At 49.7% G+C, this 22816-nt stretch overlaps 1 protein-coding gene across 1 annotated transcript; it reads right to left on the bottom strand.

Moving 5' to 3' along the window:
• Positions 1-20023: 20023 nt before the first annotated feature.
• On the bottom strand, positions 20024-22466 carry LOC125543002 (uncharacterized). Its single transcript, XM_048706248.2, has 3 exons — positions 22115-22466; positions 21026-21947; positions 20024-20747 (listed from the first exon to the last, which is right to left on the bottom strand). The coding sequence occupies exons 2-3, from the start codon at positions 21928-21930 to the stop codon at positions 20591-20593; spliced, it is 1062 nt and encodes a 353-aa protein (XP_048562205.1). The 5' UTR covers positions 21931-21947; positions 22115-22466; the 3' UTR covers positions 20024-20590.
• Between the last annotated feature and the right edge of the window lie 350 nt (positions 22467-22816).

The following is a 22816-nucleotide window of genomic DNA, read 5'->3' as shown; positions in this document are numbered from 1 at the left end:
ACATTTGTGCAGATAAATAGTGTAGTGGGATCAACCATTTGGGTATATCAAAAGATAATAATTGTATAGTTATATAAAAGATTTATTAAAGTAAGTAGCTTAATGTAATTACAAAAGTTAAGCTTTTTGCATGCATGGTTGGATGGTAAGGTGGCATTTTCCCCTGCATGGTTGCATGTTGAGGTGACATAGGCGCATGCATAGATAAATATGCTAGGGTGGAGAAACTACTTAGATATATAGGATATGATATACTAATGATGGAAACTACTTGACAGTCTCTGGCCCACAAGGCACAATTTGCGAGTCTCGCCGGCAAGGCCATAAACCAACCGTTTGAAAAGTTTGGGGCTGTTTGGTTTATGACCCTGAGTTGCCTGACCAAAAAATTGGTCATTGACCAGCCTCGGGTGGATCCAAATAATTGGTAGTCCAAGCCGTCTCAGCCTTCCTCTCCTACTTTTAGCCAATTTGTTGGCAGATCCGTGGGTGGTGGAATTGATCGTTAATTTTTTGGCTCGTCAACAGCGCCAACGATTTGGCAGAGCTGATCTGGGCAGAAACCAAACAGCCCCTTATAAGCTTATTCAAAGTGCAAATCCTCTGTTTGGTTGGTTGCTCACACTAGTATGTGGGCTGGCTGATAGATTACATCATAGGGACTGGCCCAACTATTGCATTTGGCCCTCTACAAGCAAGTGCGTGAGTCGGCGGTGCTTCGTCTCTAGTAGAGCTGATACACGATCAGAGTTTAGGTTAACCTGGCTTGACTCACATGACATCTCGCCCATTGAGTGGGGTAATATGACTTAGATTAAAGGTTGATGGACCAAAACTATTCGAAAAAGGACTCAATCTAGAAGAGCTTTCATATTATTAATGATGCTTATTGCTTGAGAGATTTGGAAAGAATGCGATGGGTGCGGCACATCTGCCCCTATTGGGTCATCTTTGCAAAGATCAACGGGTGAGTTTCATTTTAGGTCCTCGCGGGAGCCATCCACTTGGGTAGCATATAATGTGGGCAGTATACGTTTTTTCCTTTACCGGCTTTTTCAAGCTTTGTCTAAAACGTTCTCCCTTAATAAATGAAAATACCAAATCTCCTGCCTCGTTTAAAGCAAAAAAGAAACATTTTTGTGGTGACGTGACATTACGATTATATCAGTTGTTTCTGGCGACTTTATCGGTCTTAAAGCTCCACGACTTTGTTTTTTCGTACACTTGGTGAGATGTGCACATATATATTGTATTTGGTGTTTCTTGGGGAAAGACTTTTCATCTAGAATGAGAATCACATCCTGACTACTAAGCTAACACATACTCCCTTTATTCAAAAAAATGTATCCCTTAAATGGATGTATCTAGCATCAAGTTAGTACTAGATACATTCATTTGAGAGACAAGATTGGGACAAGCTTTTTCGGACGGAGATAGTATCTGTTATTAACAGCTAAACATAACATAAGTAACCGGCTGGGCCCACACAGGTACTGGATAGACACACATCAGTAGAAGTAACAGTGAAAACAATGTGGCACTGTTGTGCACTGTACGGGTGCTAGAACCCAAAGGCCAAAGCCGCACTGCTTTATCAAGAAGAAAGCGAGGTCACAGGCCGAACAGAGCGAGAGATACAGAAAAGAGAAAAAAGATGAATTACCACGAGAATGTATCAGCTCGGGGAATCGCTTTATACCTTTGCAGCCTGCATCATCATCGTCGCCAGTATTCCGGGCGACACACACACAGCTTGGAAACTAGAGAAAAAAGCCTACTCACTGCATACGAGCACTGTATTTCCCCCTCTCTTTTTAGTTTTCTGCAGCGCAGCGCCAGAAAAGAAGAGAAGAGAAAAGAAAAACCCTAAAGGCCCAATGATTGTACGTACTACGCGAGATGCAATAAGAAACTGGGGCGAGATCATGAGGAAGATTTCCATGTTTACTTATAGTTAGTTAATGGTGGAGGAACTGTTAGGTGGGGCCGGTTGATTGGTCGGTCCTTGATGATGATGCGGGTTTTTTATTATTTTTGGCACTTATTTGGCCGGGTTAAAACATGATGCTGGGGATTGAAGTTTGTGGTTCATGGTGAGTGAACCGCTCATGTGGGAGAGGGAGGGGGTATAAACTGTGGGGATTTAATGGTATAGGTTTGAAGGAGCTGCTGGTACATGACTAACTGTAGTCGAGTACAAGTAATGTGTCTTAGACATTTTCAGTCAACAGCGATTACGTCTCCGTTCGAAAAAGCTTGTCTCAAGTTTGTTCATCAAATGAATGTATCTAGCACTAATTTAGTGTTAGATACATTCATATAAGAAACAAGCTTTTTCAGGCAAAGGGAGTACTAGCGGACTGACTGGCCGAGAAGCGTCCATGTTCATCCAATGCCCGAACCTCCTCTCCTCACTAACCTCTGAGTGACTGAATTGGCATGGAGTGAGTGATTTGTAACTGCATTCAGAAAGTACAAGAAACCGAGCCTGGTTCAACGAATGTAAGCTTCTTTTTTCTTGCGAATTAACGAATGTAAGCTTTCACAACATATGTACGAGTATTGTCTTACCTGAAAAGAAATACTCCGTACAAGGAGATATTAATCCTACAACACCTGCAAAAAGTTGAACTGGAAATGCCGCCGTGTACGAAATCACTGTGTATTATTATTGGCACCAGAGCAGAGTGAAGTGACAAGGCCCTATGGCGCAGTATTAAAGGCGAGCTACGGTGGTGTACAGTGCCGCATCGACCGATCGTACTCTGGAAGCGTATGCATACGCAGAGCGTATTTCTACGTTTACATAGGAGGAACCCCAGTATAGTACAGGGAGCGCTGTGAAAATTGTTGCGTCTGCCTCCGTCCCGTTCTCGAACGTCCCCATGAATGGCGACGCCAAGTCCAACGGGTGCTCGTTGGTTGCTGTATTTCACAAGCCACCACTCACCACCTCCCTTTGCCTCCCTATACGACTGCGGGTGCGTCTGCATACAACGCTCACCGGCCTCTCATATATTGTGTCATACATTCACATACCTTAAATGTCAATTCTCAAATTCATGCAATCTATGCACGTCGATCATACGATACAAATTGTTCAAATTCAATAATTCGAACAAAGCAAAGCAAATCACAATTTAACAAACCGGACGTGCCAAAATGAAATCAATATCTGAACGTGACCGATGGCTTCGGATCACTGGCCGGGCTTGTGATCAGCCACAAGTTGTGTCCACTTTGACTTGCCATTCAATATGGTCCAACAATGGCTAAAAGCAAACGGCTTCTTCTCCACCTAGTGAAACAAAGTGGCCGCCACCGTCGTCTAGCAAACAACATATGTATGAGCACGAGAATGCAAACACAAGAAACATGTGCAAATGACAACAAGATGAAGCAATTGAGCTTACGTGAGTTGCCTCTCCCATCCTACTTTGAGGGCGTTTGGTCACTTGTGCGCAGTAGCCGACGTACTTGTTCACTACTCACTTCTTGAATGATCCCACATTGATTTTGGAGAGATGCCCCATTGCGAGTGGTCACGATAGGATGCAGCTCCACATACTCTTTTTATTCGTGATACTTCTTACAGATCTTCTCCCAATACTTGTTCCCCTTTTGCTCGGTGTCGCATATTGGATCCATTGTTGTGGCCAATCAAATTTTACCAACAAGATGTCCTCAAATCTTGAGAATGTCGGACCTCTTGCCTTCGCCGTCTTACTCTTCTTCTTCTTCTTGCTCGGATTGGAATCGGATGTTGTCCCAAGTTCAAATGCGGCGGTGCCCTTCAATTCATACTCCATTTCGGTCGGATCTTCATTGTCATTGATCATGCTCGATAAGAACGTCTCCTAGATGATCATGGTTTGCAAGCATTCATCATGTGCAAAATGAACTAGTGGTCTATGGAAAACATTGAACAAGCCGTATGTAACTTTATTGGACAGGAGCAAACAAAACGTACCGACTCTTGCTCTGTCATTTTGTCCAACAAGTTGAGGGCAGCCCGGACGCCGTCGGTGCTCGTGCTCATCCGTGGTCGCATGAGCTGCAGCGAGTCGCATACGTCCACTGCCGTCATCTGCATGGGCGGAAAGCTCTCCGGAGTGGCCTAGTCAGCCGTCAAATCCTCCTTTGTCCCAACGGGGTCGGACGGCGTAATCCGCTTCGGTGCTCGGATGGAAGGGGTGCGGGGTTCCGGGCGTGCCGGGGAGACACCTGCTCGACCATGTCCGCACCTCCCTGCGACGCCGCCGCCGCCTCCCTCTCCCGCTGTCAGCATCGTCGCATCTTCTGAGTGACGTTCTCCGCCTTGCAAGATGGAGTTGAGGAGGTGAAGTTGACGACGAGGCGGATTGCGTCTTCGTCGTGGCGGTCGGGGACGGGCTGGACGACATCTACGGCGGCGGATCGGGACCGGTGGTGAGGATGGGGAGCAAGGGTGGCGAACGGCGACGGCTCGGGCACCGAAAAGGTTGGAGGGAGGCGGGAGGAGGAGGAAGGGTTTGGTGCGATTTGCGGTGGGGTCGGGCTGTTGGGTCCGACGTGGCGGGCGCGCCCGGGCGCTCCCATACCCGCCCTATATTTGGGCTGGATATGAGGGGGCCGGTTAGCCCGGGCGTTTGAGGTCTGTTTAAGGAGCCTGTCTGGGTCGAAATGACCGGTTAGTGACCGAGCAGCCCGCCGGACTGTAGATGCTCTGAGCTCATATGCACCCTTATAAACAGTAAAATCACAAAAAAAGATAGTAAAAAATCAAAGAAAATTGGAGACAAACTTAACGAACTATGAATATGCGTTTAAAATTTCATGAAGAAACAACATTCCAAAAAATGCTATCGTAAAAAATTGACGCTCCAAAAGGTCTCTCTTTCTTAGAGCATCAATTTTGTTTTTTATGGCAACATTTTTCGAATGTTGTTTCTTCATGAAATTTTGCACGCATGTTCAGAATTCGTCAAAGTTTGCCTGAAAAATTCAGGTTTTTTCAATTTTATTTTACTATTTTGTTCGATTTTAATGTTCACGAAGGTGCATATGAGCTCGGGTGCAGAAGCTTCATGTCCGGAGTAGGAGCGGTACAGTGTGGTTTGGCTACAACTCTGCTCCCACACCTAGCTCGCTTGCCTTTTTCTCCCCTCACCCCCCCCCTCTCCTTCGTGAAAATGGAACAAATCTAACAATTTTTAAAAACTCTGACACAAAATAAACCCGATTCATAGAAAGTTCACAAAATGACCTGGTTTTGCATGACGCCCGGGCTGGCATGCCATGCTAGATAGCAAGACATCCCAGCTAGGGTGTCGTGCTCTATAGCACGGCGCCCCAACCTAAGGCGTCATGCTATCTAGCAAGGAGCCCCAAGCCCCGCGTCATGCAAATATGCCATTTTGTGGGAAAAAATTGGGTCCCTCGTACCTTAATGAAAGGACAATCATAATTCTTTTAGTTCAGTTTGTGCTTAAGTTTCAGAAAAGGGCTAGATTTGTACATTTTCACCCTCCCCTTCCTTCATCACTCTCCTCATACTTACTTTAATCCATCACTGTGTCACCATTTGTCCGGATGGACGGCCTAGACAGTGCCCAAACAGAAGAGAGAAAGAAAACCACTACCCAACCGGACCTTACAAATCGTTCCGGATTGTCCGTAAACTCTCAAACTCAACCCATATAGGATAGGAAATGAGGGTGTCTGTGCGTGTCCAGCCAGTCGGCCACATCGGACATGGCCTACCACAGAGCACTTTATTTATTCTTCTCTCTCTCTCACTCTCTCTCTCACTCTCTCTCTCTCTTCCTTTTCACCAATCATATCAGTGTGTTTAGACAATTTAGTGGGAGACATTTGCGTGTAAAAAAATGAGGGTTCGAAGTGAACACACCCTGGCATTGTGACATTTGTTGGAAATATGCCCTAGAGGCAATAATAAAAGCATTATTATTATATTTCCTTGTTCATGATAATTGTCTTTATTCATGCTAAAATTGTGTTATCCGGAAATCGTAATACATGTGTGAATAATAGACACCAACATGTCCCTAGTAAGCCTCTAGTTGACTAGCTCGTTGATCAACAGATAGTCATGGTTTCCTGACTATGGACATTGGATGTCATTGATAACGAGATCACATCATTAGGAGAATGATGTGATGGACAAGACCCAATCCTAAACATAGCATAAGATCGTATAGTTCGTTTGCTAGAGTTTTCCAATGTCAAGTATCTTTTCCTTAGACCATGAGATCGTGTAACTCCCGGATACCGTAGGAGTGCTTTGGGTGTGCCAAACGTCACAACGTAACTGGGTGACTATAAAGGTAGACTACGGGTATCTCCGAAAGTGTCTGTTGGGTTGACACGGATCAAGACTGGGATTTGTCACTCCGTATGACGGAGAGGTATCACTGGGCCCACTCGGTAATGCATCATCATTATGAGCTCAAAGTGACCAAGTGTCTGGTCACGGGATCATGCATTACGGTACGAGTAAAGTGACTTGCCAGTAACGAGATTGAACGAGGTATTGGGATACCGACGATCGAATCTCGGGCAAGTAACATATCGATTGACAAAGGGAATTGCATACGGGGTTGCTTGAATCCTCGACATCGTGGTTCATCCGATGAGATCATCGTGGAGCGTGTGGGAGCCAACATGGGTATCCAGATCCCACTGTTGGTTATTGACCGGAGAGTCATCTCGGTCATGTCTACATATCTCCCGAACCCGTAGGGTCTACACACTTAAGGTTCGGTGACGCTAGGGTTGTAGGGATATGTATATGCAGTAACTCGAATGTTGTTCGGAGTCCCGGATGAGATCCAGGACGTCACGAGGAGTTCCGGAATGGTCCGGAGGTAAAGAATTATATATAGGAAGTGCTATTTCGGCCATCAGGACAAGTTTCGGGGTTATCGGTATTGTACCGGGACCACCGGAAGGGTCCCGGGGGTCCACCGGGTGGGGCCACCTGCCCCCGGGGGCCACATGGGCTGTAGGGGGTGCGCCTTGGCCTACATGGGCCAAGGGCACCAGCCCCAAGAGGCCCATGCGCCTAGGGTTCACAAAAGGGAAGAGTCCCACTAGTGGAAGGCACCTCCTAGGTGCCTTGGGGGGGAGGGAAACCTCCCTTGGCCGCCGCCCCCCCCCCCCCTTGGCCCTCCTATATATAGTGGGGGAAGGAGGGCTTTTCATCCACGCCTTTGGTTGCCTCCTTCTCCCTCTCCAACACCTCCTCCTCCTCCATAGCGCTTGGCGAAGCCCTGACGGAGTACTGCAGCTCCATCACCACCACGCCGTCGTGTTGCTGCTGGAGCCATCTTCCTCAACCTCTCCTTCCCTCTTGCTGGATCAAGAAGAAGGAGACTTTACGCTGGCCGTACGTGTGTTGAACGCGGAGGTGCCGTCCGTTCGGCGCTAGGATCTCCGGTGATTTGGATCACGTCGTGTTCGACTACCTCATCCCCGTTCTTTGAACGCTTCCGCTCGCGATCTACAAAGGTATGTAGATGCATCCGATCACTCGTTGCTAGATGAACTCATAGATGGATCTTGGTGAAACCGTAGGAAAATTTTTGTTTTCTGCAACGTTCCCCAACAGTGGCATCATGAGCTAGGTCTATGCGTAGTTCTTCTTGCGTGAGTAGAACACAATTTGTTGTGGGCGTAGATGTTGTCAACTTTCTTGCCGCTACTAGTCTTATCTTACTTCAACGGTATTGTGGGATGAAGCGACCCGGACCAACCTTACACGTACGCTTACGTGAGACCGGTTCCACCGACTAACATGCACAAGTTGCATAAGGTGGCTGGCGGGTGTCTGTCTCTCCTACTTTAGTTGGAGCGGATTCGATGAAAAGGGTCCTTATGAAGGGTAAATAGAAGTTGACAAATCACGTTGTGGCTTTCACGTAGGTAAGAAAACGTTCTTGCTAGAACCCTACTTCAGCCACGTAAAACTTGCAACAACAATTAGAGGACGTCTAACTTGTTTTTGCAGCAAGTGCTTTGTGATATGATATGGCCAAAGTTGTGATGAATGATCTATATGTGATGTATGAGATGTTCATGCTATTGTAATAGGAATCACGACTTGCATGTCGATGAGTATGACAACCGGCAGGAGCCATAGGAGTTGTCTTTATTTTTTGTATGACCTGCGTGTCATTGAGAAACGCCATGTAAATTACTTTACTTTATTGCTAAACGCGTTAGCCATAGTAGTAGAAGTAATAGTTGGCGAGCAACTTCATGGAGACACGATGATGGGGATCATGATGATGGAGATCATGGTGTCAAGCCGGTGATAAGATGATCATGGAGCCCCAAGATGGAGATCAAAGGAGCTATGTGATATTGGCCATATCATGTCACTATTATAATTTGATCGCATTTGATGTTTATCATGTTTTGCATCTTGTTTACTTAGAACGACGGTAGTAAATAAGATGATCCCTCATAATAATTTCAAGAAAGTGTTCCCCCTAACTGTGCACCGTTGCGACAGTTCGTTGTTTCAATGCACCACGTGATGATCGGGTGTTTGATTCTAACGTTCACATACAACGGGTGTAAGACAGATTTACACGTGCAAACACTTAGGTTGACTTGACGAGCCTAGCATGTGTATAGACATGGCCTCGGAACACAGAAGACCGAAAGGTCGAGCATGAGTCGTATAGAAGATACGATCAACATGAAGATGTTCACCGACGTTGACTAGTCCGTCTCACGTGATGATCGGACACGGCCTAGTTGACTCGGATCATGCTATACTTAGATGACTAGAAGAGGGATGTCTATCTAAGTGGGAGTTCATTATAATTTGATTAGATGAACTTAATTATCATGAACTTAGTCTAAAATCTTTACAATATGTCTTGTAGATCAAATGGCCAATGTAGTCCTCATCTTCAACGCGTTCCTAGAGAAAACCAAGCTGAAAGACGATGGCAGCAACTATACGGACTGGGTCCGGAACCTGAGGATCATCCTCATAGCTGCCAAGAAAGATTATGTCCTACAAGCACCGCTAGGTGATGCACCTGTTCTCCCTGCAGAACAAGACGTTATGAACGCTTGGCAGGCACGCACCGATGAATACTCCCTCGTTCAGTGCGGCATGCTTTACAGCTTAGAGCCGGGGCTCCAAAAGCGTTTTGAGAGACACAGAGCATATGAGATGTTCGAAGAGCTGAAAATGGTTTTCCAAGCTCATGCCAGGGTCGAGAGATATGAAGTCTCCGACAAATTCTTCAGCTGTAAGATGGAGGAAAATAGTTCTGTCAGTGAGCACATACTCACTATGTCTGGGTTACATAACCGCTTGACTCAGCTGGGAGTTAATCTCCCGGATGACGCGGTCATTGACAGAATCCTTCAGTCGCTTCCACCGAGCTACAAGAGCTTTGTGATGAACTTCAATATGCAGGGGATGGAAAAGACCATTCCTGAAGTATTTTCTATGCTGAAATCAGCAGAGGTAGAAGTCAAGAAGGAACATCAAGTGTTGATGGTCAATAAAACCACTAAGTTCAAGAAGGGCAAAGGTAAAAAGAACTTCAAGAAGGACGGCAAGGGAGTTGCCGCGCCCGGCAAGCAAGCTGCCGGGAAGAAGCCAAAGAATGGACCCAAGCCTGAGACTGAGTGCTTTTATTGCAAGGGAAGTGGTCACTGGAAGCGGAACTGCCCCAAATACTTAGCGGACAAGAAGGCCGGCAAAACAAAAGGTATATATGATATACATGTAATTGATGTGTACCTTACTAGTACTCGTAGTAGCTCCTGGGTATTTGATACCGGTGCAGTTGCTCACATTTGTAACTCAAAGCAGGGGCTGCGGAATAAACGGAGACTGGCAAAGGACGAGGTGACGATGCGCGTCGGGAATGGTTCCAAGGTCAATGTGATCGCCGTCGGCACGCTACCTCTACATTTACCTTCGGGATTAGTTTTAAACCTTAATAATTGTTATTTAGTGCCAGCTTTGAGCATGAAAATTGTATCGGGATCTCGTTTAATTCGAGATGGCTACTCATTTAAATCCGAGAATAATGGTTGTTCTATTTATATGAGAGATATGTTTTATGGTCATGCTCTGATGGTGAATGGTTTATTCTTAATGAATCTCGAGCATAATGGTACGCATATTCATAGTGTGAGTACCAAAAGATGTAAGGTTGATAATGATAGTCCCACATACTTGTGGCACTGCCGCCTTGGTCACATAGGTGTCAAACGCATGAAGAAGCTCCATGCTGATGGACTTTTAGAGTCTCTTGATTACGAATCATTTGACACGTGCGAACCATGCCTCATGGGTAAAATGACCAAGACTCCGTTCTCAGGAACAATGGAGCGAGCAACCAACTTATTGGAAATCATACATACTGATGTGTGCGGTCCAATGAGTGTTGAGGCTCGCAGTGGCTATCGTTATGTTCTCACCCTCACTGATGACTTGAGTAGATATGGGTATGTCTACTTAATGAAACACAAGTCTGAGACCTTTGAAAAGTTCAAGGAATTTCAGAGTGAGGTTGAGAATCAACGTGACAGAAAAATCAAGTTTCTACGATCAGATCGTGGAGGAGAATACTTGAGTCACGAGTTTGGCACACACTTAAGAAAATGTGGAATAGTTTCAAAACTCACGCCGCCTGGAACACCTCAGCGTAATGGTGTGTCCGAACGTCGTAATCGCACTCTATTAGATATGGTACGATCTATGATGTCTCTTGCCAATTTACCGTTATCTTTTTGGGGGTATGCTTTAGAGACTGCCGCATTCACTTTAAATAGGGCTCTGTCGAAATCCGTTGAGACGACACCGTTTGAATTATGGTTTGGGAAGGAACCTAAGCTGTCGTTTCTAAAAGTTTGGGGATGCGATGCTTATGTCAGGAAACTTCAACCTGAAAAGCTCGAACCCAAGACGGAAAAATGCGTCTTCATAGGATGCCCTAAAGAAACTATTGGGTATACCTTCTACCTCAGATCCGAAGGCAAGATCTTTGTTGCCAAGAATGGATCCTTTCTAGAGAAGGAGTTTCTCTCGAAAGAAGTAAGTGGGAGGAAAGTAGAACTTGATGAAGTATTACCTCTTGAACCGGAAAATGGCGCAACTCAAGAAAATGTTCCTGAGGTGCCTGCACCGACTAGAGAGGAAGTTAATGATGATGATCAAGATACTTCTGATCAAGCTCCTACTGAAATTCGAAGGTCCACAAGGACACGTTCCGCACCAGAGTGGTACGGCAACCCTGTCTTGGAAATCATGTTGTTAGACAACGGTGAACCTTCGAACTATGAAGAAGCGATGGCGGGCCCAGATTCCGACAAATGGCTGGAAGCCATGAAATCCGAGATAGGATCCATGTATGAAAACGAAGTATGGACTTTGACTGACTTGCCCGTTGAACGGCGAGCCATAGAAAATAAATGGATCTTTAAGAACAAGACAGACGCGGATGGTAATGTGACCATCTATAAAGCTCGGCTTGTCGCTAGGGGTTATCGACAAGTTCAAGGGGTTGACTACGATGAGACTTTCTCACCGGTAGCGAAGCTAAAGTCCGTCCGAATCATGTTAGCGATTGCCGCATTCTATGATTATGAAATATGGCAAATGGACGTCAAAACGGCATTCCTTAATGGTTTCCTTAAGAAAGAATTGTATATGATGCAGCCGGAAGGTTTTGTCGATCCTAAGAATGCTGACAAGGTGTGCAAGCTCCAACACTCGATTTATGGGCTGGTGCAAGCATCTCGGAGTTGGAACATTCGCTTTGATGAGATGATCAAAGCGTTTGGGTTTACGCAGACTTATGGAGAAGCCTGCGTTTACAAGAAAGTGAGTGGGAGCTCTGTAGCATTTCTCATATTATATGTAGATGACATACTTTTGACGGGAAATGATATAGAACTCTTGGACAGCATTAAGGCCTACTTGAATAAAAGTTTTTCAATGAAGGACCTTGGAGAAGTTGCTTATATATTAGGCATCAAGATCTACAGAGATAGATCAAGACGCCTCATAGGTCTTTCACAAAGCACATACCTTGATAAGATATTGAAGAAATTCAATATGGATCATTCTAAGAAGGGGTTCTTGCCTGTGTTACAAGGTGTGAAATTGAGCTCGGCTCAATGTCCGACCACGGCAGAAGATATAGAAGAGATGAGTGTCATCCCCTATGCCTCAGCCATAGGTTCTATTATGTATGCCATGCTGTGTACCAGACCTGATGTAAACCTTGCCGTAAGTTTGGTAGGAAGGTACCAAAGTAATCCCGGCAAGGAACACTGGACAGCGGTCAAGAATATCCTGAAGTACCTGAAAAGGACTAAGGAAATGTTTCTCGTTTATGGAGGTGACGAAGAGCTCGTCGTAAAGGGTTACGTCGACGCTAGCTTCGACACAGATCTGGATGACTCTAAGTCATAGACCGGATACGTGTATATTTTGAATGGTGGGGCAGTAAGCTGGTGTAGTTGCAAGCAGAGCGTCGTGGCGGGATCTACATGTGAAGCGGAGTACATGGCAGCCTCGGAGGCAGCACATGAAGCAATATGGGTGAAGGAGTTCATCACCGACCTAGGAGTCATACCCAATGCGTCGGGGCCAATCAAACTCTTCTGTGACAACACTGGAGCTATTGCACTTGCCAAGGAGCCCAGGTTTCACAAGAAGACAAGGCACATCAAGCGTCGCTTCAACTCCATTCGTGAAAATGTTCAAGATGGAGACATAGATATTTGTAAAGTGCATACGGACCTGAATGTAGCAGATCCGTTGACTAAACCTCTCCCTAGAGCAAAACATGATCAACACCAGAATTCCATGGGTGTTCGATTCATCACAATGTAACTAGATTATTGACTCTAGTGCAAGTGGGAGACTGTTGGAAATATGCCCTAGAGGCAATAATAAAAGCATTATTATTATATTTCCTTGTTCATGATAATTGTCTTTATTCATGCTAAAATTGTGTTATCCGAAAATCGTAATACATGTGTGAATAATAGACACCAACATGTCCCTAGTAAGCCTCTAGTTGACTAGCTCGTTGATCAACAGATAGTCATGGTTTCCTGACTATGGACATTGGATGTCATTGATAACGAGATCACATCATTAGGAGAATGATGTGATGGACAAGACCCAATCCTAAACATAGCATAAGATCGTATAGTTCGTTTGCTAGAGTTTTCCAATGTCAAGTATCTTTTCCTTAGACCATGAGATCGTGTAACTCCCGGATACCGTAGGAGTGCTTTGGGTGTGCCAAACGTCACAACGTAACTGGGTGACTATAAAGGTAGACTACGGGTATCTCCGAAAGTGTCTGTTGGGTTGACACGGATCAAGACTGGGATTTGTCACTCCGTATGACGGAGAGGTATCACTGGGCCCACTCGGTAATGCATCATCATTATGAGCTCAAAGTGACCAAGTGTCTGGTCACGGGATCATGCATTACGGTACGAGTAAAGTGACTTGCCAGTAACGAGATTGAACGAGGTATTGGGATACCGACGATCGAATCTCGGGCAAGTAACATATCGATTGACAAAGGGAATTGCATACGGGGTTGCTTGAATCCTCGACATCGTGGTTCATCCGATGAGATCATCGTGGAGCATGTGGGAGCCAACATGGGTATCCAGATCCCGCTGTTGGTTATTGACGGGAGAGTCGCCTCGGTCATGTCTACATATCTCCCGAACCCGTAGGGTCTACACACTTAAGGTTCGGTGGCGCTAGGGTTGTAGGGATATGTATATGCAGTAACCTGAATGTTGTTCGGAGTCCCGGATGAGATCCCGGACGTCACGAGGAGTTCCGGAATGGTCCGGAGGTAAAGAATTATATATAGGAAGTGCTATTTCGGCCATCGGGACAAGTTTCGGGGTTATCGGTATTGTACCGGGACCACCGGAAGGGTCCCGGGGGTCCACCGGGTGGGGCCACCTGCCCCCGGGGGCCACATGGGCTGTAGGGGGTGCGCCTTGGCCTACATGGGCCAAGGGCACCAGCCCCAAGAGTCCCATGCGCCTAGGGTTCACAAAAGGGAAGAGTCCCACTAGTGGAAGGCACCTCCTAGGTGCCTTGGGGGGGAGGGAAACCTCCCTTGGCCGCCGCCCCCCTAGGAGATTGGATCTCCTAGGGCCGGCGCCCCCCCTGGCCCTCCTATATATAGTGGGGGAAGGAGGGCTTTTCATCCACGCCTTTGGTTGCCTCCTTCTCCCTCTCCAACACCTCCTCCTCCTCCATAGCCCTTGGTGAAGCCCTGACGGAGTACTGCAGCTCCATCACCACCACGCCGTCGTGTTGCTGTTGGAGCCATCTTCCTCAACCTCTCCTTCCCTCTTGCTGGATCAAGAAGAAGGAGACGTTACGCTGACCGTACGTGTGTTGAACGCGGAGGTGCCGTCCGTTCGGTGCTAGGATCTCCGGTGATTTGGATCACGTCGTGTTCGACTACCTCATCCCCGTTATTTGAATGCTTTCTCTCGCGATCTACAAAGGTATGTAGATGCATCCGATCACTCGTTGCTAGATGAACTCATAGATGGATCTTGGTGAAACCGTAGGAAATTTTTTGTTTTCTGCAACGTTCCCCAACAACATTTTCTAGACGTGTCCGCAGAAAATGAGGGGCCAAATTAGCCCAATTCGGTTGGAGATGTCTCGGCTCTTCCTCACCTCCCTCGCCAAGCCATTTTATTTGTGTAGTGTGTGTGTCTGGGTGAGAGGGAGAAAGAAAAGATATATTCCAGCTAGTAGAGTACCAAACAGAAGAAGTAAGAGAGGAAAAAAAGAACGGTAAGGGCGACAGTAGTGGTGGGGTTGATTGCTTCCCTCGTTTCTTTCTTGTTGTGCATAGCCGCAAGATGCAAGATAGTGTTGCAGATTTGTGATCTTTTTTCCTGCCCTTTATCACCCGGTTTTAGGTTGTCAACGGGCTCTGATGCATGGCCGCCGATGTCATGGAGGATGGTATCCGACCAAGGCCCGGGCTTACGAGGAGAGGTCAAGCCGCATGTTAGGGAAGGCACGCGGTTTGTCTTGTCCTGGTTGTTCCTTGGGCTCTCCTTTGCCAAACGTGCGACGACTGGTGTCTCGTACTCACTCATAAGGACTTCTGGTTACACCCCTTCCCAAGCGGATTGGAGGGGATTTGGGGGGTGGGGTGACTTGCGGAGGATTTAATCCCCCTCAATTCCTGCCAACGCCTTTCAATTCCCTATCAATGAACATGCCCGAAGGAAGCATGGATGGAGTGTCATGCTGCCATGCCCATTCCTACTTTCGATAAGGACTTGGAGTGGTCATCGATAATGGTAAAGCAAAACGATCAGTAGTCTCATGTATACTATGCCCTGCACGGGAGTAAGAAGCCACCATGGCGCCAACACAGACAATGAACTAAGAAGCCACCTTGGCGCCATCACGGACGATGAACAATGATAGGCGGCTAATTTTGCTCTATATATAAATGAGCTATATAGCTATCTAGTTTTCAATCTAAGTTGCCTACCGCCGAGGCTGGCGGTAGGAAAAGGGTCATATCTGCAAAAATTTACAAAGCCGGGTCAAATCTGGTTGAAGTTTCAAGAAAGGTCAGAACAGTGATTTTGGCCCTGCGGCTTCAAACCATGGATTCCATCGTCTGCTTATCTAGAGTGGTGAAAATTTAACCAGAGTAATACTTTTAGTCAAGGGTTAACAAGAATATCTACTGTGCTCTAGTTTGAGTTTATCTTTCAATGATAGTTGAAATATTTGTTAGTTCCACAAATGTTGCACCATTGTTTCCAAAAATATCGCCGAACGAAGCCACTATTTTTTTCCGATAATTCTGAAACAATTTGTGTTTACATAAAAATCACATCCAAAAGAAACACGAGAACGACTTGGAGGAAGATCTTCCGTATCTTCCGAGAACGAAAGGGAAGCAAGAATAACAAAGTGAAAGTAAGAGATCGTCACACCGGAAATTCCCGCTACCCCTACCATATCCGAGCTTGGTAGTTTTCACCGCTTGTCTAATTCATTCCCTAAAAAAGAGGGAGAAAAAAAAACTATGAGCATCTCCCCTCAAAAAAAAAACTACGAGCATCCAAAAGGACTTTCTAAAAATCTCGTGCCACAACACGGTGCGCAATTGTACGCGCGGTGCCCTTTTTTCCTTCGAAATTGCTGAGCGTACAATGAAAACTTGTACGATTTTCATACCACGCAATCTCACACATTCATGAGGGTCCTCCAACGGCTGCTGATGACTGTCGTACGAAAATCGTACAAACGTTGTCCTACGTGTAGCAGGGCTCTTTTTCCTTCGTGCGCTCCTCTCGGCCCCCATTTCCTCCTCATCCCCACGGCAAAAACGTGGCAGGGGCCTCCCGAAACCACCGCCGCGAAAATCCGGCAACGGCGACGGTGATGTCACGCGCGGCGCGCGCGCCCATGGTTTGAAGCCGCAGCCCAGGCAGCACCCACCCCATATCACCCACCCATCCGCCGCTGCCATGCCCATAAAAAGATGCAGACGTCGAGCTCCGCTCAGCAGAGGCATGGCGGGCTCTGAATCCTATACAGGGGTCTGCGCCCCGTCAGGTTCATTTCCGGGGTCAGCAGAGCCCATTTCTGGAAAGATCGGTGGGATTGGATCCGTCCACCGTCCCGAATCCTTGCCGCTGCTGCTGCTGCGACGCATCCGATCTCATCTGATCTCGCCATAGATTTCAGCGACTCTTTCTTAATTCCGCGGCCCTCCATCATTGGCCCCTGCCGGTCAGTCACAACTCGCCACGCCATTTTCACCCCCGATCAGCTCAGGCGGCAGTGAGTGAGCTCATCCGTCAGTCAAATGGCTCGAAGAAAACTGGAAAATTTTAGGAATGTGTGCCTCATCTTTCGCACAAGCCATGTTGGTTGGGCAATTAGGCCAACTCCACCGCGCGACCCTAAATGGACGTCCGTTTTGTCCGGTTTTTTGTCCCTTTGAGTAGGGATTTGGAGTCGTGTCTGGGCCTGTCCTGGGATGCGGTGGTCGTGCGCCCAGCGTGCGGCCGCATCCTTTTGCCCCATCCTGTCCGTGTCTATTTAAAAAAAAAGGACGTTTCAAATGCCAAGCCCCAGTTCACGACCTGAGTTCATCACGCCGGCAACAAAGCCAGCGGCCTACACGACCATCGCCAACAACACAGCCAGCGGCCGGCAACACAGTCAGCCTCCAAAATGAATAGTTGTCCTCACCGGCAACACAGTCAGCGGCCGGCAACACAGCTGGCCTCCAAAATGAATGTTTTTTCGCCGGCACACTGTCAGCGGCCCAGCGGGCGGGCGACACCCATGCCAGCCTCCAAAAAGAACGGCCACGCCGATCGGACGACCTAGTTCAGGCCTTCGGCGTCGAGCATCTCCTTCTGCTTGGCCTCGAACCATGCCCTCGTCTTGTCGCTCATCTTCGACAAGTCCACACTCATGATCGCAAGGGCCACCTCCTTCGCTTTGGTGGCGGCATTGGTGGCCTCGATGTCGAGCTGCCTCTGCCTGGCCTTGACGTTGTCGGCCTCGATGTCGAGCTGCCTTTGCCGGGCGGCCTCTTCCATGTCGAGCTGCCTTTGCCGGGCCGCCTCCTCCATGTCTATCTTCCTCTTCTTGGCCGCCTCCTCCATCTCAAGCTTCTGTCGTTGGAGGTCTAGGTATTGCTTCATTTGCTCGTCCTTGCTTTGCCGCTTCTTCTCGTCCCTCACATCCTTATGTGACATCATGCCATGCAAAGTCTCATGCAAGGCCATGGATGAGGCGTCACGTATGTCGTCCACCTTTGAGTTGGTCTTGCCCCTCGGCCTCTTCAACGCCTCACCATCCCCACCTCCGGCGAACTTGGCCGTCTTATTACCTCTCTTCCTTTAAAGTTCACGGTATTGATCCTTGAACTTAGGGCAATTGTTGATGATCGTCCAACAATGCGTAAGAGTGAACGGCTTGTTATTGTGCCGGGCCTTGAATGCCTCCAAAGATTGAAATGCCTACCCCACATGATCAATAACAAGTGAACATGCAAACATATACACGGCCGAAGTCTCATGGCCGTAGCAAGGGCTAGAAAGAGAAGAGCATACCATGTCTCCAACGCTGAGACCACTCACGGGCCGTGCTTCAACGCTCTCAAGTGCGGCACAATACTTGTTGCACTCTTGTTGGATGAACAACCATCTTTTTTGAATCGAACCGATGCCACGGTTGCTTGTAATTTGGTAGGGCTCAAACATCTTCCTTTCATGGAATGTTTTGTGGACTCTCGTCCAAAAAACAATGCCCTTTTGTTGCGCGTCGGTCCTTGGATCTTGGCTAATCTCCATCCAACATTGGCAAATCAACTTGTCCTCATCTTGTGTATATGAACCGGTGCGAATGCTCTTCCGCTTCTTTTGTGCTTCCGCTCTTTGGGTGAGCTCGTCTATGAACAATGGAGCGCCACTAATATCAACATCATTGGCTTCATCTTCATCTTCACCTTCGACATAGATGTCATCGTCTTCATGCCACGAATCACCATGGTCGTAGTCAGCACGGTCGTCGGCCTCTTCATCGGGCACGTACTGGGCGCGGCCATCCTGACTTTGGGTCTCATCGGGGTCGTAGGCACAGCCATGCCCACCCTGAAAGATCACGTCCTCCATGTACTGGTTGTAGAAGGGGTCGTCCACCGTCGGCGTTGAGATTGGCATTTCGTCAAACAACACGCGGGGGGCCGGCATGGTGCCCATGGACGGTGCACGTGCCTGCTTTCTTTGCATCTCGACGGAAGGCTGCCCGCCGCTGCTGGACCCAGGCGTCACGTTAAGGTCGATGACGGTCGCGGGGCGTGGTGTGGACGGCGCGAACAAGCCCACGTCCGGCGACGCCGAGAAACGGGTCTGGCCGTCGTGCTTGGGTGGAGGAAAGCCGGGCGACATGGGTGCGGCGCGCGACGTCGGCGACTGGCAGTGCGTAGGCCGGGCGACCGACGAGCCTGTGCTCGCCGGACCGACGGCCGCTGCATGGAACCCCGCCGGACGGCCCATGCCAAGCATGAGGATGGCGTGCGCTTTGTTGACGAGGTCCTCCTTCTCGTCGGCAGCGGCCTTGCGCCGCGCGGCCTCCAGCTCCTCGCGCTGGGCGGCGAACTTGGCCGCGGCGGCATTCATCTTGACGGCCGCTCTCCGTTCCCTCCTGTTCGCCGATTCCACGTCCAACTTGGCGATCTCCTCCGGCGTGTACTCCGATCGCGGCTTCCTTGGCGCCTTCTTCTTCACCTTTGCGGTCGGGTCGACGGCCAGGCCACCGGAACTCGGCGGGGCGTCGGCCATGGACGGGGGAGAGAGGGGGGGAGGGGGCGGGAGGGACGTGGGAGGGTTTGGGGGAAATGGCGCCAAATGGCCGTCGGGGGGTTTTTGGTTTCTCCCACCGACAGGCGGGCCAGGGGAGGACAAGCGCGCGTGTCCCGCCCGTCCGCGCGCTGTCCGTTTCACCCCAAAACCGGCGCAAGTTTGGGCCGGGGATGGGTCGAAAGCGGACACAAAGCGAACAAAAGTCCGTTTGCTCCCGCGCGCTGGGCCGTCTTTTTTGTCCCTTTTACCTCAAACGGACGGGGCCGGACAGGATAGGGTCGCGCGGTGGAGTTGGCCTTACATTCTGCTTTTAGTGTGGTGGTCTGGCTTGATCAGTGGAGTTGATCACTTGACTGGAGGCAGGCATGAGTTACTCAAAGACTGCAGTGGGAGGCATCTCGCAGCATTATTATCTAGGCCTGGCTAGGGCTAGGGTTTGGTAGGCCATGGAGGAAAAAGATGCCTTTAGTTCTGGTGAGTGGAGCAGGCAAATCAGGTCAGTTAAACACTCATCATCACCATCATGTCCCGTCCATCATCGTCGTCCTCAGCCATCATCATCATCAGTGCTGCTGCTGCTGCTGCTGCTCAAAGTAAAAGAAAAGAGGAATGGAGATGGAGATGGAGATGACCCAAAGCAAAGCAGCTCAATGTCATTATCTCTCACACACACGGTGGTGTAGTAGCAAATGTGCAGACATGGTCACTGCTGCCAGCAGGAGCAAACGAAAAAAGAAGAAGAAGAAGAAGAAGAAGAAGAAAAGGATGGGTGGCTCTGGCCTGCATGCACGCAGGCAGCCTTAAGATCAAAACTACAGGACCAAAGGCCAGCAGGCAGGCCACCTCTTTTTTTTCATCTCGTTCCTAAAGGGAAAAAAACTCAGATCCCTGCGAGTAAGTTTCCCAGGGCTGGTAAAAATGGCAGCAGCAGCTCAGCTGATCAGCTCGGCTGATCCAACCCCCACAAGTGACAATGACCCGCCAAGAACGCCGCTCCTTCTTCCTCGTCGACTCCTCTTCAGCTGCTGAATCAAAAACAGCAACGGCAATGTGCACGCACTGGTGATGGATCGATTGATCTGTGAACTGATCACCCCCATCCCCTGGTTGTAGCTAGCAAGGGGAAAAATTGAGTGCGTGCGTGCTTGTCGAGGCGAAGAAGACGGCGTCTCGGTCGGGCCATCGTCGCGGGGGGTCATGTCGCCACCATCATGCCGGCCATGAAGATGTCCTCGTGCAGGGACGAGCAGGAGGAGCGAGGGGAGCCTCCCGTGGCCATGCATTTCTCGGCTTCCTCTTCGATCATGATCTCCTGGTCCCGGCACTCGGCGCTGCAGAATGCCTTCTCCCCACTGCAATGTTGACGCACAACAAATCAGCTTGCTTAGTATGAATTTCTTTCTGAAGATGCTTAGAAAGAAAGAACAGTTGGTGTAATTCATTCAGTTCAAGTGGCACTTCATTTTCTTTGGATTGCCAAAGAAATGTTCCGAGTTTTCACAGGATTTGTTCCCCAAAAGAATATGGGATGCTCATAGGCGAACAAATGCCGCAATTATTGGTTGGATAGACTGTTCTTTCAGGTGTAATTATTGGAGTATCTTTCTTGAGACTGAAAGACTGGGCGTACCGGTAGATGTAAATGTCGTTCCCCTCCAGCTTCTTCGTGCAGGTGAAGCAGGAGCTCAGGAAGTCCTCGCCCGGGCCGGCGGCGGCCTCGGTGGCGCGCTTGACCACCAGGTAGGACTTGGCGGAAGCTCCGTCCTTGGGTTCCACGGCGGCCTCGTCGCTCTTCCCGACCGTCGTCTGGGGCTCCAGAATGCAGTCCCCGAAGATGTGGGTCGTCTTGGGGTTGGGGCCGCGGGCAATGATGCAGGTGTAGTCCTCCGACTGCTCCACCTCGCTCGCCGAGACGGACCCGACGAACCGCCGGGGGCCGCCGGCGATCGACGCCGGCAGGGACCCCGGCCCCGGGAGCTCGCCGAGGTGGAAGCAATGCCGCTTGGCGCCGGAGTGGGCGCCGTCCGGCCGCCCGGCCTCCGGACCAGACTTGAGATCCCCGTGGAAGAACCTGCTGCAGGGCACCGACATGCCGGCGGTGGCCGAGGCCGGGCAGGAGATGGTCTTGCCGCCGAGCTCCGGCTGCGAGTGGCCGCCCCCGCCGCAGCCCTTGGCGGTGGAGCCGGCGCAGCCGTGCGTCCTGAGGCGCAGGCGCGGGCTGAGCACGCAGGTCTTGGCGGCGGCGGCGTCGGCGCCGGCCGCGAGGGCGACGTCCACCACGAGGCCGAGCCCCACCGGCTCGGCGTCCCAGGTCCTCGGCGAGCGCGGCGAGCGGAGCAGCAGCGCCTTGGGGTCGAGCGGCGACGTCGGGCTCCGCTCCGACTCGTCCGGCGCGCGCTTGGCGGCCGCGAGCCCGATGAACAGCCTCGGCACGGCGAACAGCGCGCCCCCGCCGCCGCCGCCGCGGGGCCTGGCGTCTCCTCCGCTGCCTCCGGCGGAGCCCGGGCCCTGGTCGGACACCATCCTCCGCAGCATCGCCGGCCGCCCACCGCCTGAAACCGGGGGATTGTTTGAGATTCAAGAACACGAAAGAAGAAGATCACAAATCCGCAACACGTCCTCCTCGCATCCCGGCGTCACCCCCATCAACAAGAAAGAAAGAAACGACGGAAGCAGCCACCCCCACCGCCATCATCAGCACCAGCACCACCGCCCTCACCTTTCTCGTTTTCCTCTTCTGCTTCTGCCGCCTGCTCCCTGCTACTCCTGCTGCTAGGCACGTACTCTCTCCACCAGCAGGAATATCTCTCTCTCCGTCTCTCTCCGACGCACGCGCTCTGCAAAGAGGAATGGCCCGGCGAGAGAGACGAGGGAGGGGGAGTGATGAAGAGGGGGGGCGGAGGGAGGGGGAGAGAAAAGCAGGCGAGCTAGGGGACGGACGGAGGGGGGCACAGTCGCAGCCAAACCGCACTGTACTGCTCCTACTCCTCCCTCCCTCCCTACCACCACTCTATACTCCTACTCCTACTCTGCGTGCGTCACTTCCGCATGCATCAAAATCAGAGAGAGAGAGAGGGGTGGCGAGTGGTGGCTTGTGAAATGCAGCAACCAACGGGCGCCCGTTGGAGTTGGCGTCGCCATTCATGGGGGTGTCAGACAACGGAACGGGACGGGACGGACGCAGACGCAACAATTTTCACAGTGTACTGTGCTCGTCCTCCGTACGCGTACAAATACGCCCTGGCCCTACGTACGCATGCATACCCTTCCAGAGGACGATCGCTTCAATACTACTGCGCTAGGCCCGTCACTTCACCCCTGGCCGGGTGCCAAAAATGTACAGTGATTTGGTACACGGCGGTATTTCCAATTTACGTGGGTGGTGTAGGATCAACATCTTCTCATGCGTACGTACGTAGTA

The sequence above is a fragment of the Triticum urartu genome, chromosome 3A (genome assembly GCF_056163025.1).
Source record: "Triticum urartu cultivar PI428250 chromosome 3A, HENAU_Tu73, whole genome shotgun sequence".
NCBI classification, from domain to species: Eukaryota; Viridiplantae; Streptophyta; class Magnoliopsida; order Poales; family Poaceae; genus Triticum; species Triticum urartu.
Note: the sequence above shows the minus strand (reverse complement) of the source record. Positions and strands in the feature narration are given on the sequence as shown.